The sequence below is a fragment of the Nelumbo nucifera genome, chromosome 1 (assembly GCF_055504915.1).
Source record: "Nelumbo nucifera cultivar China Antique chromosome 1, China Antique-T2T, whole genome shotgun sequence".
NCBI classification, from domain to species: Eukaryota; Viridiplantae; Streptophyta; class Magnoliopsida; order Proteales; family Nelumbonaceae; genus Nelumbo; species Nelumbo nucifera.
In genome coordinates this window covers 84,820,662-84,837,537 of record NC_142649.1, presented here as the reverse complement: position 1 = coordinate 84,837,537, position 16,876 = coordinate 84,820,662, and the positions used below count along the sequence as shown (strand labels likewise).

Sequence of the window (16,876 nt, the reverse complement as noted above, 5' to 3'; positions counted from 1 at the left end):
ATTCTTAATTAAACAACTAAGAAGTGATATAAAAGTATATTTTTTCTTTAACATTCAATGATGCCCGATAGCTGAGATGATGGTCACTCGGCGTCCCTCCAAACATGGAATTCACATTTCTCCATTATAAGTACAGTAGATGTTCCAAATGCACGCCGAGATATACATGTGAGGCACCCTTTGTGGGGTGTCCATGTGATCTGCCGAACTAAAGGCACAGGATCAAGTCTATATAATGGCAGGCTTTCCGGGGTAAGTAGACCTCATATGCACCCTGCTTTGCGCCCATCCCCTTAATACAGTGTAGTATGTAATACCCAGAAGATGAAAATAGAAACCAAAATGGAATAAAGGTAACAGTAGAATCTCAAATGAACCGTGTATTTGTTCTTTTATGGGAAGCTGATGGAGTAGGGGACAGGTTCACCCTCGGAATTAGAAAATACTTTTGAAGCTTGTTTGGATTACAATAAATACATTATCTAACAATCCAAGATAAAAAAACAACCACAGAAACAAACATACCCTCGGTGACAACATTTTGCTTTTCCCTAAACCCTATACTCCTCACTGTTTCTAGCCTTTTAACTTGCTAGAGAAGGTTTATTAGAGTAACAATAACAAATTATTTATACAAAGTTACAGACAGAGAGAGAGAGAGAGGTTATAGGACTTTCCCTACTAGAAGTTCAGTAGACTCATGTGGGGGTTTGTAAAAGAATCTCATAAATCTTGAAAGTAGAAACCCTTGAGGGTGTTGGGGAAGGAGAGAATATTCTTGGGCCACCAAAGTTCAACAGCAAAACTCCAAAAATTAAATCATAAAAAATTAACAAAGCAAAAACATCATTAGATTATGATTAAGGTTATTAGGAAAAGTCAGCCCACAAGGGGACGCCTGCTCACACTTCTAAAAATTCACTGCCTTTGTCAGTTCGCTGTCTTTTAACATCTTCCCTTCTTTGTCATTAACACTATTATTAATCAAATTACATTCAATATTATTTACTCTTATCTTAATATAATACAATATAGTAGTAGTAGTAGAAGTTTGATTTTCCAACAAGTTTTATTTGGAGAAAACTGCCTAAATGGAAAGTTTATTGAATTTTATTAGTGGGGTTGATTTTATTATTTAAATTGGATAAGTTTATTTTAAAAAGGCTGTCAAGTGGGATCACAAATCTAGTCAATGTGAGGTGGAGAGCTTCATGGTCATATGGACGACTATTCCCTTTTTTGTTTGTGCACATTCAAGCCGTTTCCTTCTAATTGTAGTTTTCTCACAGTTCATGACCACGTGCATGGCCCGCACGGAGTTTTTGAATCCATGAAAATTTTTATTTTTTTTTTTTTATACATCCTCTTATTCTTACTCATTAATGGTAGTACTCAGAATTTGCTTTTTTGCTTTCTTTTAAGACTCGGTTTTATATATAGTATAAATACATACAAAATATAAGGTTTTGCGTTCTACATATTTGTATTTATACTCCTTCCAAACTGAGCCTAACTTACATATTTGTTTGAGGGTGGATTCCATGCGCCCCATTCATGTGATCAGATGTTGTAAGCATTGATCAATTGTATTATAACTCATTTGGGAGGGGGAGGGCTTCTGCGTTGATTGAGCTGCATTGATAGGTGACGGGATCTGCTTATTACAGTGACTTCACAGCCACATTCCACCGTATATTAGGAATATTTCCCATGAATAATAATGTACAAGTATGGAAGATGTTCCCATTATGCAGTTGGAACATGTGAGATTAGTGTGAGGAGTGCTCTGTGAGGAACAGATTTTTAAGATAACTTCATCGAAAAGTAGATTTTATGACTTATATGTTTTTGATTTTCTGGATTTTTAACCAAACATGACTTAATGGTATTTTGGTAAGTGCCCTACCAAACGGGCACTTAACGGTATGTAGGTACGTGTGTAGCTTTAAGAAAAGCAGAGATGATGATACAAAGCTACAGTTGACGAGGGGGACGACGACAACGTATCTTTCTTGGTAAATGGCTAAATGCTTCTCGCTTTCATTTTGACCTGGGAGACATTAAAAAGATGTTGCTTTTGTGAAATGTGAGGAACCAAAAGAAAAGAAAAGGTGTGGAATGGGATTAATTAAGCAAGTAATTAAGGTGTCCCAAATCTAGGCAAGAAAAAAAATTATAGTTAGCGCATTTTCTTTTCCTCTTTTCGCCCCCTTCCCTCCTCTCGCTCTCTTGCAATACAAAATATTGCACGTTATGAGCTGTAGGGTTATCGATTGGACCAAAATCAAGTGTTGGGGGAGCTCAATTTGTTCAGACTTGGGCATAATTAACTTCATATATAATATAGTAGTGCGACCTGATTTATCCCTTCATGATCAGGATTCAGGATATATAAGCCTGTATTATTTGGTTTAATAAAGTACTAATGCTCAAGGGGTCCGGATTTCATATACTAACTTAATTCTCCTGTCAAGGGGATGACGGTTCAGTGCAGGGTCAGAATTTTTAAGCCTAAAATACAGTTGGGGAAGGTATTAGTTTGGTATTGATGCCAATTTGTAGGCGGGCGTTGATGTATAGAGTGAAGGCATTTAACATTTTAAATGTTTATAGGTCTGCATTAGAATTCAGAAATCTGCATTTGGTCTGTTCTTATTTTTCTGCCCAATTTTTGAATATCCTATACGTGTGTTTTAAGGAGATCAATTTTTTTACTGAAACTGAAATTAAAAAAATAAAAAATAAACTACACCCCTGCAGCAAGGTTTAAAGTATCGACACGTATCAGCCTGTATCGATTGATACGTATCGTTCTAGGACCCCTCCGATATGCCCCTACAGTGAGTATATCAGGGGACTAACCGGTTCAAGGTGTGGAGAAGGCCTAAACCGACTCCCATGAACCAGTTGCAAAAAAAATAAAAAAACGAACACCAAAAGCTGTATCAATTCGCCCGATATGCCTATAACAGTTAATCGGACATATCGATATTTTAAACCTTGCCCTTCCAATTGATAGACAAAAATGTATTGATTCTTTAAACCATGGTTATAACTGGATCAAACTGTAATGCACTGTAATTTAAGGCTTACGTGCTAGTTTGAGAGAGTGAGAGAGGTGTACACGGCTGGGTACACTCTACAGTAAGAATTGGTTATACGTGGGAAGGTGAAAGCATATGTCGGTACTGTTAAGGTTTGAAAAGGAAGTGTGTTCGGATTGTTGTTCAATTAAGGATATTTAGTTTCGGTTATGGGATTGCTGGCAACTCCCGATATATCAATAAGAACTAATGGTGAAATGAAAGAGAGTTAAGAGTTTGGTGAAAAAACAAATGGGAAGTCTGAAGGCAAACAAATTATGGGATAATCATTCCAAATAGGAAAAGCATGAATATTAGCTTTCTCCGGATCTCATCATATGTGTCATCATGCACCTTTGGGTTTTGGACACCCCCTCTCCCTCTCTCTTCACCCCTCCAACTTTACTTTATCTTTTAACCGCATTCATTGAATATTATTTTTCTATTCAGACTTCAGAGAGAGAGAGAGACTTCCATTTATCATCAGCTTATGCAATTGAGTCAATAGGAAAGAAGATTGAGAATTTGAGATGTTAGAGAAGATGGCAGGAGAAGAAATCACAAGTAGTGCTACCACCCAGGACACAGTTGTTGGATCCAATCCGCCGCCCGTCGTCAAGAAGAAGAGAAATTTACCAGGAAACCCAGGCAATAATCTTCTCTCTTCATCAAAAACTAGTAGCTTCTGTAATTATTTTCTGTACATGTAAAATTTGGTGATTATTGTGTGTATATTCATAGATCGATCATATCTTCATCATTCTTTTTTTTTTTTTTTGTGACTGATGATGATGATTCCATTTGACAAATATGGGTGCTAAACAGATCCTGATGCCGAGGTCATCGCCCTCTCGCCGAAGACTCTAATGGCAACAAACAGATTCTTGTGTGAAATATGTGGGAAGGGGTTCCAAAGAGATCAGAACCTTCAACTTCATCGGCGAGGGCATAACCTTCCATGGAAGCTTAAGCAAAGGACGAGCAAGGAACCGAGGAAGCGTGTGTATGTCTGCCCAGAGAAAACCTGTGTTCACCACCACCCTTCCAGGGCTCTTGGAGACCTTACTGGTATAAAGAAGCACTTCTGTCGAAAACACGGAGAGAAGAAGTGGAAATGCGAGAAGTGCTCAAAGCGGTATGCTGTGCAGTCAGATTGGAAAGCTCATTCAAAGACCTGTGGCACCAGGGAGTACAGATGTGATTGCGGCACTCTTTTCTCACGGTAATTAATTGAGGCTTTTGTTTTCTTATCACTACACCGATCACCGATGATGGGAATTATTCTTGACGCATAAGTAGTTTATATGATACCAGAGAAGAAAATTTAGGCTACAGTGGTTAACTATGAAGCTTGGAATTATTTTTTTCTGTGTCATCTGCTGTGGAAGAGACACAGGACTCTCTCTCTCTCTCTCTCTCTCCATCTGGCTTTTAGGAGGAAAAAGAAAGGGTACATAGTGAAGACAAATAATTTGTTAGAAAGACATATTGTTGATTTCCATCAATTGAGATGTCTTCTAACGTTAGGAGCTCTCTATCTCTTGATTGTTAGGATTCTAACGTGTTCCTTTATGATTATCATTCATAATGTTGTTCGTTATTCCCCTTTATGGTGGACACGCTGCTGGGAACAAACCCACACTCTCATGGTTCCGTTGCAGATGTCAGCCACTTGGGCTACGAGATGGAACCAAAGTAATGTCTAAGTAGCTGTAAATTTGATCTTCTTCTTGCTGCAATCATGTATCTTCCTTTTCTTTTTGTTCACTAGTACATTTTCTCTCGATGTGTTGGATATGAATTATTGTCTAGACGTTTTCTGTGAACAGGCGAGATAGCTTCATCACTCACAGGGCCTTCTGCGACGCCTTGGCGGAAGAAACAGCCAGAATTACGGCAGCTTCTAACATCCACAATGTAACTGCGGGCAACATCAACTATCATTTTCTGGGGACTTCATCAGCACGACCCAACATGGTGCAACATTTCTCTCCTGTGTTCAAGCCGATCCAAAGTAGTAACGATGGAGCAATCGATCAGAGCAGACCAGGACTCTCTCTGTGGATGAACCAAGGATCCCAGTCTAGCCAAGCATTAATGAACAACAATCTCCCAGAACTACATCAAATTGGCTCTGCCGGTTTAGGAACGTTGTTTGCTACTGACCCATTAATCTCTTCCTGCTCAAATATTCCTTCACAAATGGACTATCCAGTAAATTGGGATTTCGGCAACAAGCTCTCATCCACCAATACTGGAGAGCTGACAAGCACCTCGCTACCATTAACCAACCTTAAGGAAGTTGGTAGCCCTCGGTTTTCAAGTGCTCCTTCCCTTTATAGCACCCAACACCACCACAACCAGCTGCCTCCACCAATCATGTCGGCCACGGCTTTACTACAAAAAGCTGCTGCAATTGGCTCTACTTGGAACGAACCATCTTTTCTTGAGAGTTTTGGAGTGAAGTGCAACAACAGCCAAGTAGTTCAAGATGGAAACAAATATAATGGTTTGTTTGCTCCAAACTCGGTACCTACAAATCTCACAACTGATTTAGAGAACTCGGCAAGTGATCTCTCCTCCATGAATAACCAGTTGCAGATGTACCCCAGGAAGCGCCAGAATACTCAGAAGGATGACACAGAAGGAGGGCAAACAAGGGATTTCTTAGGGGTTGGTGTTCATCAGACCATCTGCCCATCAACAATTAATGGATGGATTTGATTAGGTGGAGGTGTCATGAACTACATATATCTCAGTGAAAATCATAGTTAATAATAAAGTGCGTTTCGAGGAGGGGGAGGGATTAAATTATTTGGGACCTTTGCAGATAGAAAAAAAGGTGGAATGAGTGCTTGATGGGGGCTAAAAGATGTGTCTAGAAAATAATTCAAGAGCTGGAGGATGAGGAGATAGCTAGTCCATGAATATTCTGTTGGAACCTCAAAGCTGCTCCTTTACAAATGGTCCCTTTTATTTTGAGAAAAGGGGGTTAGTAGTGGAGGCAAAGAAAGAAACCCCTTTTTAACTCCATTATTGCAGTAGTGTTTCATGCATCTCTCTCCATGATTGCAGTGTTCCCAAACTGGAAATTTGGAATATTTCAGTGGTGCAAAGCTAGAATTGAGTTCATAGCTAGGCTTAGTTAACCTATCTAGCCATTCCTTGCACATAACCATGCATATTTTGTATAATAGAACATAGAGAGGTCCTTGTGTGTGTAGATAAACCACTGTCATACTAGATGGAAATGACACACAAAACTCTTTGATATATGATAAGATTATTATATGCATGACTTGGTTACTTATTTATATACGACCCACTTACTTTTAGATGCTTTATATATATGTATGTGTGTGTTTCTCATTCTTTCTACTTATCTTCTGTTTAGATTTCCATTGGTATTCAACAAGGAAAACATCCTTGCCTTGGAATTGAGCCCTAGCTAACAAAGTGAATTTCATTTCTGTTCTTGCTCATCCAATTGCACCAACCAGAAGAGAAAACAAGGAAAAGGAAAAGAATATGCGGATGATGAGTGCTTACTCAGTGTCATTTCAAGGGTAGGCTGGAGGTATTTATGGGACATATATGTGTCAAAAAATTTACTAAGTGCTTATTCAGTATGCTCAGCGAGTGTGCCAACCTGATCCGGACTCGACAAGAGAGCCATGGTTTCCGAATTATTTTCGGAGCTAGGGTTGCGACTTGCCGTGGGTAGTTTATATTTACTCCTTCAAGTGTCCTTCCGAGCATTCTACTGAATAAGCAGTTGTCCCTCGTATTATTTTTCCTCCTTAAGCCCTTCAATGTGAACTTGCAACTGCAACGGTAGATACCTGTTTGATTTCCACCAAAAAGATGACATTATGTTGTTAATTGGTGGTATATATATAAAGGGCCTCTAGTGTGGCGTTTGGACCAGCAACTTCATGTATTGTTGACAAATGAACTTTTGGAGCTCTGAAAGCTTTCAGCACAAAATCAGTTTGGTAACAGCATGGAGGACATCTTTGAAAAAACCAAAAGTGTTTCTCGTGTATTTGTACCCTCAGACATACACATATAGTCACACGTGTACACAAAAACACACACACGAGAGAGAGGGAGAGAGAGAGATAGATTCTATAAATCTTTTTTGTTTTCACTTTAAGAAAATAATAATATAATGTTTTCATAATTTTTCACATCTGATACAGTGACACCCAAGGGGGTGTTTAACAGTATGGTTGATTTTTTTTTTTTTTTTGATAACAAAAATAACTGTTACACAGCAAAATTATATTGTTTTTGCTGATGTGGCAGTTGTTTTTATTTTCAAAAAATAAAACCAACCATATTATCAAACGCCCCCTAACACTCGTGGTAAAAAACAAGATCCTTAGTTATATACCATAAAATAGTTTATAACATGGTTGGTTTTATTTTTGAAAACAACAATAACTGTTATGTCATAAAAAAATATACAAATTTGATGATGTTGCATTTGTTTTTATTTTGAAAAACAAAATCAACCTTGTTGTCGAACACTTCCTTAGTTACTTGTAAACCTTGAATTTTTATTGGAGTTCAACTATAATACCGAAAAGACATGATAAGGAAAAAACTTACAGCCGATCAACCGGTATCTTAAAAGAAGTAACCAATTAGGTGATATTCATCAAAATTCATGGAGATACTTTTATTGGTCAAAGCTCTTCCAGTACCATGTCTTTACAGATATGGACAAGAAGAGGAAATAATGGGTTAAGGAATATGGACAAGAAGAGGAAAATAGCTAAGGAAAATGAAAACAAGCCATGGATATCCACCAACATGTATGACAATCTAAGCAAGCTGGTTTTAAGGGTGAGAAAGGAGCACGAGCAGTGGATAGCTAGTACGTAGGGATAAGAAATGGAGAACAAAGGAACAAAATACTCTTTCTCTGCCTTGAATTCTTTTTAATGGAAAAAAAGAGGAATTGTGTGCAAATGCATGCTTAATCCTTCTATTTTCTTTTTCTTATTTTTTGTTATTTCACATAAAGCTGAATTCTTTCTTTTTTTTTTTAGACAGAGAAATGACCTGAATTGGATTTTCTTGTTTCATTTTAATGAAAAAAAAAGGATGGGGGAAGAGGAATATTGCATGGAAGAGGCAAACATGGTCATGTCAACCTCTTTTATATCCCTTTTTAATTTCACATATAATTGAAGGTTAACTTATTGCTTTGCCAGAATGGGCATCACTCACAACTGAAGGAATTCTTTTGTTCTTCAATTTTTTAAATAAGAAATAATTTTGCACATTACATGCATGCATAGAAGGGCTTGGTTTTTACATATATCATACCAAGTACACGACTCTCATAGCCTCAATTTCGGTTACATTATATATCTCTCATAACTCATTCCATTCGCTCGATTTGGCTAGGTGAAAGAAGATAAGGGCTTTTAAACCCAAAAAAAAAAAAAAAGGTTTAAGTGGGTGGGTTAGTTAGGACCCATATATGCATTAAATGGGTACTAATTAATGAATTCGGATTAGCTGAATGCTTTAACTGTTCAGCAAGAGTTGGAGAGGCTCAGGTTAGCAATTTGTTAAAATTTGAATTGACCCGAGTCAGGGCAGTGTAAATTACTAAATTCTTAATAAAATGGGTGCCCAACTTCCACCTATAGTAACTAACGAGTTGTGGGTGAATCACCCCCAATCGAACTCAGATTTTCTACTCACTTTTTCTATCCATTCTCTGCCTGCTGTGAATTGCAGCCACACATCTCTCAATTCATATTAGAGATGTATGGCTGCAATTCACGGTGGGTAGACAGTGGATAGGAAAAATGAGTAGGAAATCCCGTTTACTCCCAGCCCATCCAGTTTCCACCCTTTCTCATGTCCTAATACACGGTCCTGTTAGATTCATTTTAAGAGTGTATTCATCCTTTTTTCTTTTAAGGCTGCGTTCGGTTTAAAGTGCATTGGGGGTGTAAATAGGTTGAGTATATGTTTTAGTTTACTTTTGCTTCAGACTTGACCTTACCTTGTTTGTTTGTGAGAAGTAAAACGGTGCGTTGCATCTTATGTGCAAAGGTAGGAGGAGGATTATCTGTTTGGGAGTGAATAGGAAGCAAGGCAATGTTGTCCCCCACTTTATATGAGAGAGGACTGAGATAGAAGGAAGCAGGGGCAGAGCTAGAATTTTTTTGTTAAGGGGGGCCAAAACCAAGAAAACATGGATAAGGGAGACCAAAAGCTAAGAAATATGGATAAGGGGGTCAAAATATAAGTACAATTTAAATGGGTTTTGTGGGAATTTCGAAGTCATGGGGGGTGGGGGGGAGCCACCCCCTGGCTTCGCCCCTGGAAGGAAGGTAATGCAATGATGAGGGGTAATTTGGCCCGACCTGTTGGCACGCAAACACGTGGATCAACCTGATGACAACTCAGCATTCCTTGCCACCTCAGCAGGCTAGTCCAGGTCAGCTCGGGTACCTCAAGCATCTCGGCCAAGACTAAGGTCCGAGCAGCTTGTGATGGCCCAACCTGCCGAGGTGACACGTAGCCAAATTCTAGAAGCTAGCCAATTGTCTCCAATCTCTCCGGGATCATGCCACATGTCTGCAAGCATTATCCTTATCCCACCCAGATCGGACGGACTCAATAAGCCTTATTAGCTCACACAAAGTCCACCTCCAAGTGCGGAACATACTCTTAGCAGCGCGGGCTAGAGATCTCGGAGGTGTTATGTAAGACCTATGGCAGTTCGCCTATATAAGGGTTTCAACCCCAACGCTACAAGGTACGCACGATTATTTCCTCACTAGCTCTCTAGCTTACTGAATTCTTCAACTTGTAAATTCCACTCGTTAACTTAGGCATCAGAGTACCCACACCAGATAAACCACCCCGGGTTCTTTGATTATTTTTTCTTATAGTTCGACTAGCCAACTAAGTAAACCGACATCCAAACTGCCATCCAGCAGCTAGGTGCATTCAGATCATGCACCATCACGATACAAATTTAACCAAACACAGCCTAAAGATGTATGCTATAATTTTTATTCTGGTTTCTTTTTAACCCCAATTGCTTGGAGAGTTTTATGAATTGCCGTTGGATTTTGTATTTGCATAATTGCATCAGCCTCGTCCTCGTCTGCATTAATTGATGAGAATTAACCCCTTCCGTACCCATCAAAGTTGCACCTCAATCCCTTGACTTTGTTTGATTTGAAAGAAAAGTAGGAAAAGGATGGAAAAGGTTGAGAAACCTTGTACGGGTTGAATTAAAATTAGTGAAAATCTGTGAATAGGTGCAGCCCAGTGGTGAGTAAATCCTTGAAGTGAGCTAGCAGACATGCATGCAAGCCCTACCCTCATCAATAATTGTATGGTGCGAGCTTTAGACCTCTAGTGCTCTACCAGTCTATACAAAACTAACATGCATGGTCTCACGGAAATTGGAATAGGTAGAGCACACGTCCCTCGATGCAGCCAATAATCCAAACACAACCTTATACGGGAATAATTCACCTTTTTCTTTTTCGCATTTCCTAGCATGTTCTTACTCCAGACTGGACGACAGTCGTGAAGAACATCCAGATCTAGTCCTTAATTAGGTTTGTTTCATTCAACAAATAATGTGATTTATAAGAGGATTGAGAACATCATCCGAACTTACTCCACAGTAACAGCAGATATATATGGGTCTAGGGTAGTAGATTGGCTGGGCCAACAATTAATCTACGCCGTTTGATGCTTGCGTTGAAGGGTAATGGTGCATAGATTTTGTTGACCAATGTCCACGTACCCTATCTGGAGAGAACGAACTGAGCTACTACTGCAGCCCAATACAGCAATAATACTTGCCTTGTCCCTACAGTTTTTTGCCAAACAGAAAAGCAATAAGCCCTTCAATTCAGCCATATAATAAGCCCCTAAGGCTGTGTTTGATTTGAAGGAAAAAGGTAAACAAAAGAAGGGAAAGGCAGAGAAATCTATATAAAGTTTGTAATGGTTTTCCTTCCTTTTCCTACTTTTTTCTTTAAACCAAACATAGCCTACTAAAAGTGATCTCTGTTTCTTCACTACAGCTTGAACCTTAAGATGGTAGTACAACCTCACTACTTCAGACAAGAAGTAGAGAAATTTCAGCGCGAAATGAAACTCATGGACATACACATATGATCAAGCTTCTGGTGTGCCTTGCATAATGTACGTCGCCGCATCTATTTCACCCTGCTGTTCCCTTTTCCTCGCCAAATTTATCGAGCAATGTTGCTATCTTATGCCGTTATGCCTCGCATAATGTACGTCGCCCATCTATTCCACCAGAGGGGTGGAAATTTCTGACCCAACCCACCCATATGTTATGATCCACCCAATCTATCCGCTTATAACCCATTTTAAGAATTAAAATGCAAGTTGACTAAAGAGGGGTATTTTAGCCTTTTCCATCTAAGTAATGTGTTAGTTGTATGCCTCCTACATATGAAAGGGCATTTCTGTCTTTGTATACTTATTTGTCAAATTTAAATATATGATCGATTGGGTTAGACTTGTCTTCTCAGTTCAACACTATTCTTCTTCTTCTTCTTTTCTTTCTCTTTTCTCAATTTGACTGAATAGTACTAACATGGTATCAGAGTGCCATTGGTAGAAATCAATTACAGCTTTCTATCGATCTCCCTTTCTTCTTCTTTTTTATTTTTGTTTTTTTTCTGGTGTGAGAAATCTGGGGTAGAAGAACTAAGACGAAACCCATATTTCTGTGGCAACCTCTAGGGTTTCTGTGGCTTGACTTCTGGTGACAGGGGACGAGTACAACAGTTCGAGTGAACAGAAAAAAAAGTTTTCATGTGGACTACTGTCACCATGCATGACAGCTGTGGTGGTCGAGTAAATGCAATCATGGTGGTCTGGAATCCTTGGGTTTTAGTAATTGGGAGCAAGAGGATGCTCAAATTATGACATGGTTGTTGAATAGTATGGAGCCTAGAATCAATGTTAATTTCATGTTTTTAGATACAACAAGGGATATATGGGAACATACCAAGAAATTCTATTTTGGATAAGACAACACTACAAGGGTTTATCAGCTTTATCATGAATACTTCAGTTTGTAGCAGGAAAATCAGACTCGTGAAGAATATTATGCTCGTATGAAAAATCTTCAAAATGAACTAAATGTTTATCATCCCTTGACTCCGGACATCAAAATTTAGTAGCAACAAAGGGAACAACTAGATGTTACACGGTTCTTGGTGGGACTAAAAGTAGAGTATGAACCTGTCAGAGCACAGATATTGGGAGGGTCTGCTCTCCCTACTCTAGAAGAAGGGTTTGCCCGTCTCCATAAGATATCTCTTACCCCCACAGAGAGTAACATACCATCCAACATATCAGCATTTGTTAGCACTCGAGGTGGTTCTTATGGGCACAAAGGAGGTGATTGTACAGTAAAGGGAGGCCGTGGTAACCCTATGGGTGGTCGTAGCAGTGGAGGAGGTCGTGCTTCAGGGGGAGGTCGTGGCAGAGGAAGGGGAGCACTACTAGGAAATGCACACATTGTGGGAGAAAAGGACACATAGTTAACTTTTGTTATGATTTGCATGGCCCACCATCTACATAGGCTAATCATGCAACTGTTGGTGATAGTCAACTCAGTAATACTTAACCAGTTGATCCAGCATCTTCTATAGTCACAACTACTTGAGGGAAGGAGATGATGAGTATTCCAAGATAGGAGTATGAGGGATTTCTTCAGGCCACTTCACATCAGAATACAACCACCCATGCTCATTCAAGTATAGCTTGCCTAGCATCCAAACCTTTTACCCTGGATAATTGACTCTAGAGCCTCTAATCACATGACTGGGACTCTAGGTGTGTTTTCCCCCTTTCTCCAACCTCTAAATCAAAAAATGTTACCCTTGCCAATGGATTTACATCCCCCATTTATGGTGTTGGTAATTGATGGGGGGTGATTTGACCCGACCCCTTGGGACAGTGACACGTGGACATGACTCAGCATAAGTAACAGCTCAACATCACAGCCTGGCCGCAACTAAGTAGCGGGCCCGCAGGACAGCTCGCTACAGGGGGAGCTCGCTATAGCACGAGCTCAAGGACCCCTGATGTACTGAAAGGGAATACTCCAAGACAAGTCTATCCCAGCTTGCGAGCTAGGGTAACCAGCTCGTTCCAATACTTGGGCAGAAAAACTGCCTCAAGGGCTAATTCAAGAGGAATCACCTCTCAGTACCCTCAGTAGCTCACTACAAGGTAGCTCGCTACTAAGCGACGTGATGTTTTCAGGAAGCTACTATCCGACAACACCGTACCCGTCAGACTGCGCCACGTCTCCTAACCGACGGCGCAGTCCCTGCCAGCCGACAAGTTTGCGCCCACGTCTCTTGACAAGTGGTGGCGTGTCTGCCCTTCCGGGATGTGTCACTCACCCGATTGGGTAGTACACTGCAACGGTTACCTACGCAACCCTGGCAGATAACGGCTGCGACAGAGGTTCAGTGGCAGTTATGCCCGATTTGACAGGAGTGCTCATATATAAGAGCCCCCTAGTTGAAGGGGGGGGACACTCTCTCGAAAATCTAATATCTTATCTTGAACTTACTCGAACTTTCTATCGAGCTAACTCAGTGATCTAGCGCGACCTACACTCTTAGCCTTCTTTGCACTCTTTACTGTTTTCTCCAGCGTTCTAACTTAAGCATCGGAGTATTCCCACCGGGCAAGTCCCCCAGGAATCCTTCACCGATCTCTTCTCAGGTACCGTCCATCGCCAGCGAGGAGCCAGTCAACTGCCAGCTAGGAGTGCCCAGATTGCGCAACACCATTTGGCACCGTCTGTGGGAAACACTTCAAAAAAAGCCTTTCTCTGAGTTTCTACATTTCCCTTTCGAGAACTTAGCATTCATGGCCTCCTCCAGCAATGCCGGGCGTGGTGCCAACCAGAACGCTTCTAGAGAGCAACCCCAGCTTCCCACTGTCTGTATCGGACAGTTCACCGTTCCCCTCTCTATGGATGGGATTCCCAGCTTGAACGTGCCCCTCATAGTGGCACCCGTGAACGCTCCACTCCCTTCTATGGTTGGAGCGACATTTGCTAAACCTTCGGTCGTGCCTCCAGTGACCAACCAAAATCAGTTGGAAGACCTAGTGCAGTGCAAGCGAGCCATGCAAGCTCAATTGCAGCAGTTTCAGCAGTTCCAACTCTACCAGCAACAAGTGCTACATCAAGTCTCTCAATATCAGTATCAGCAGCCGCTTTCCCCTAGGCATCCGGCCTCGAAGCAAACCAAGCCCTCCCGCCGGAGTGAACGACCTCACCGGGGAGAAGCCTCTCAGGCCCAGGATCTCTCCAAGAGCCAAGTCTCTTCCCATGGCAGGAAAGAGAGGCCAGCCTCGTAGCCTGTGGGCAGGTCGGGGGCCTCCCAGCCAACCAAGCCCATATCGCCCCAACACTCGCATTTCGAGCTCCCACTCGTAGAAAATCCGTTTGAGGTCCTAGCCGCAAACACCAGGTAGGACCCTTCGGTTCAGAGCTACCACCAGTAGTCCGAGCCCAGTGAGCTCGGTAACACTGAAGCAAGCAGCACCAACGCTGAGCCGACAAAGCAGCAGCGAAGATGCCGACGAGCTCGCCGAACTGCTACCCGTGTCTCGCCCGAGCTCAAAGGTAAAGAGGAGGTGAGCTCAGGTGAAGTAAAGCTACTCCTCTCCACTGTCTCCAAAACTTCTTGTTGTCCCCATGCCAAGAGACTTCAAGCTCCCTCCACTGGATAAGTATGATGGATCCTTCCATCCAAATGATCATGTGGACGCCTTTCAGTCCTAGATGCACCTGGTATGGGCCAGCGAATCCTGCATGTGCATGGCCTTCTCCACCACCTTCAAAGGGGTAGCCCACACATGGTACCGAAACCTCGCACCTGGTTCGATAAGAAGCTAGGCGCAGTTTGTGCAAGTTTTCACCTCCCACTTTGTCACCAGCAAGAGGTGCCCAAGAACTCAAGAAAGCCTCCTCGGCATAGTTCAAAAGGAAGGGGAGTCCATTCGGAGTTACATCAAGCGGTTTAATGACGCTTATCTACAGATACCCGATCTGGACCTTGCAATTCGCCTCACCGTAGCCAAGCGAGGTATTACCCACAAAGAGTTCAAGTGGCACATGGTCGTCAATCAACCCAAGACCATGACCGAGTTCCTCAAGCTCGCAGATCGGTTTATCGGGACGGAGGAAGAGATCAATCAGAAGGGTGAGCAGGCCCTCGAGAAAAGAAAAAGGGAAACAGAGCCCTCAACTCAGGGCGACAACAAGAAGAAGAAGAACCAAGCTCGGGGAGCAAAGCCGAATCTGCCTTTCCGAGCTCCAACAATAGAAAGGGACTATACGCCCCTCAACGCGAAGTGGGCCGAGATCCTCATGGCAATCAAGGACACCCCGTATGTAAAGTGGCCACCTCGGCTGAAGGCAGACCCTAATGTTAGAAATAAAAACTTGTATTGTAGTTTTCATAAAGATCACGGTCACAACATCGAGAATTGTAAAAACCTACGCGACGAGATAAAGGAGCTCATCCGTCGCGGGTATCTAAGAAATTATGTACAAAATAATAATAAAGCAGGTCGAAAGGGGGAGCAGAGTAGAGATGTTCCCGACTCCAGCAGGCAAGCAGAACAACTACAGAAGCAGCCCCCTCGAAGAGAGACCAGTTCGGGGGACCATCCACGTGATAGTCGAAGGATCGATTGTGGCGGGCTGCACCTCAGCCGCAGCTCGGACATCAGCTCGTGAGGCTGCCAGGGAGGAACAAAACCCCCTGAAGTGGCCAAGGATGGAAGACCCAATCTTCTTCATAGAAGATGATGCACGTGGGGTCCACTACCCCCATGATGACGCGCTCGTCATAAAGAAGAAGATCAACGACTATGAAGTCAGGCGCGTCCTCGTCGACTCAGGCAGCTCAGTGGACATCCTCTTCAAAGAAGCCTTCAACCAACTTCAGCTCCAAAAGAGCGACCTGAAGCCCACGAACACTCCCCTAGTAGGCTTCAGCGGAGAGGAAGTCAGGCCCCTAGGAAGGATTACAGTACCTGTGGAAGTCGGCACTTGGCCTAGCATAGTGAGTCTCAACCACGATTTCTTAGTGGTCACAACCCCCTCCCCGTATAATGCCATAGAAGGTCGGTCGATCACCCATGCCTTACGAGTTGTGGTATCCACCTACTACTTGTCCATGAAGTTCCCCACGGACTTTGGAATCGGGATAGCGTGAGGTGACCAGCTTGAGTCTCGCAAATGCTACGTCGCCGCCCTTAAAGGGAAAGCCAAGGTGGCCAACGACCTCGAGCTGGAGCAACCTACGGAGCAGAGTGAGGAGCGAGCTGCGCCCACAGAAAAGACCGTCTCCATCCCAGCATCGATAGAGGACCCTGCACGGACACTTCAGATCGGCGCCTCCATTGAGGAGCCTTTGTGATCTAAATGGGTACGCTTCTTACTTGAAAATTTAGATGTTTTTGCATGGTCCGCGGCAGAAATGCCCAGCATAGACCCCAACATTATCACTCATAAGCTTAATACTGATCCTGTAGTTAGGACCATTAGACAGAAGAAATGCAACCAAGCCCCTGAGCGGTGGAAGGCAGTCGACGAGGAGGTCAGGAAGCTCCTTGCAGCTGACTTTATCAAGGAAGACCATTACCCGAGCTAGGTGGCCAACCCCGTTCTAGTAAAAAGGCTAATGGTAAATGGCGCATGTGCGTCGACTACACCGACCTGAACC

The 16,876-nt window shown here is 42.3% G+C and overlaps 1 protein-coding gene across 1 annotated transcript; it reads left to right on the top strand.

Annotated features, from left to right (window-relative positions):
• Window positions 1–3,499: 3,499 nt before the first annotated feature.
• LOC104599482 (zinc finger protein MAGPIE-like) lies at window positions 3,500–6,429 on the top strand. Its single transcript, XM_010262038.3, has 3 exons — window positions 3,500–3,731; window positions 3,909–4,305; window positions 4,913–6,429. The coding sequence occupies exons 1-3, from the start codon at window positions 3,614–3,616 to the stop codon at window positions 5,805–5,807; spliced, it is 1,410 nt and encodes a 469-aa protein (XP_010260340.1). The 5' UTR covers window positions 3,500–3,613; the 3' UTR covers window positions 5,808–6,429.
• Window positions 6,430–16,876: the final 10,447 nt, after the last annotated feature.

Bases quoted from the DNA above. Each gene is read 5' to 3' on its own strand.
- LOC104599482 (XM_010262038.3), top strand. From the start codon at position 3,614: ATGTTAGAGAAGATGGCAGGAGAAGAAATCACAAGTAGTGCTACCACC. The intron at 3,732-3,908 runs GCAATAATCTTC...GGTGCTAAACAG, and splicing joins AAATTTACCAGGAAACCCAG to ATCCTGATGCCGAGGTCATC. The intron at 4,306-4,912 runs GTAATTAATTGA...TTCTGTGAACAG, and splicing joins TGCGGCACTCTTTTCTCACG to GCGAGATAGCTTCATCACTC.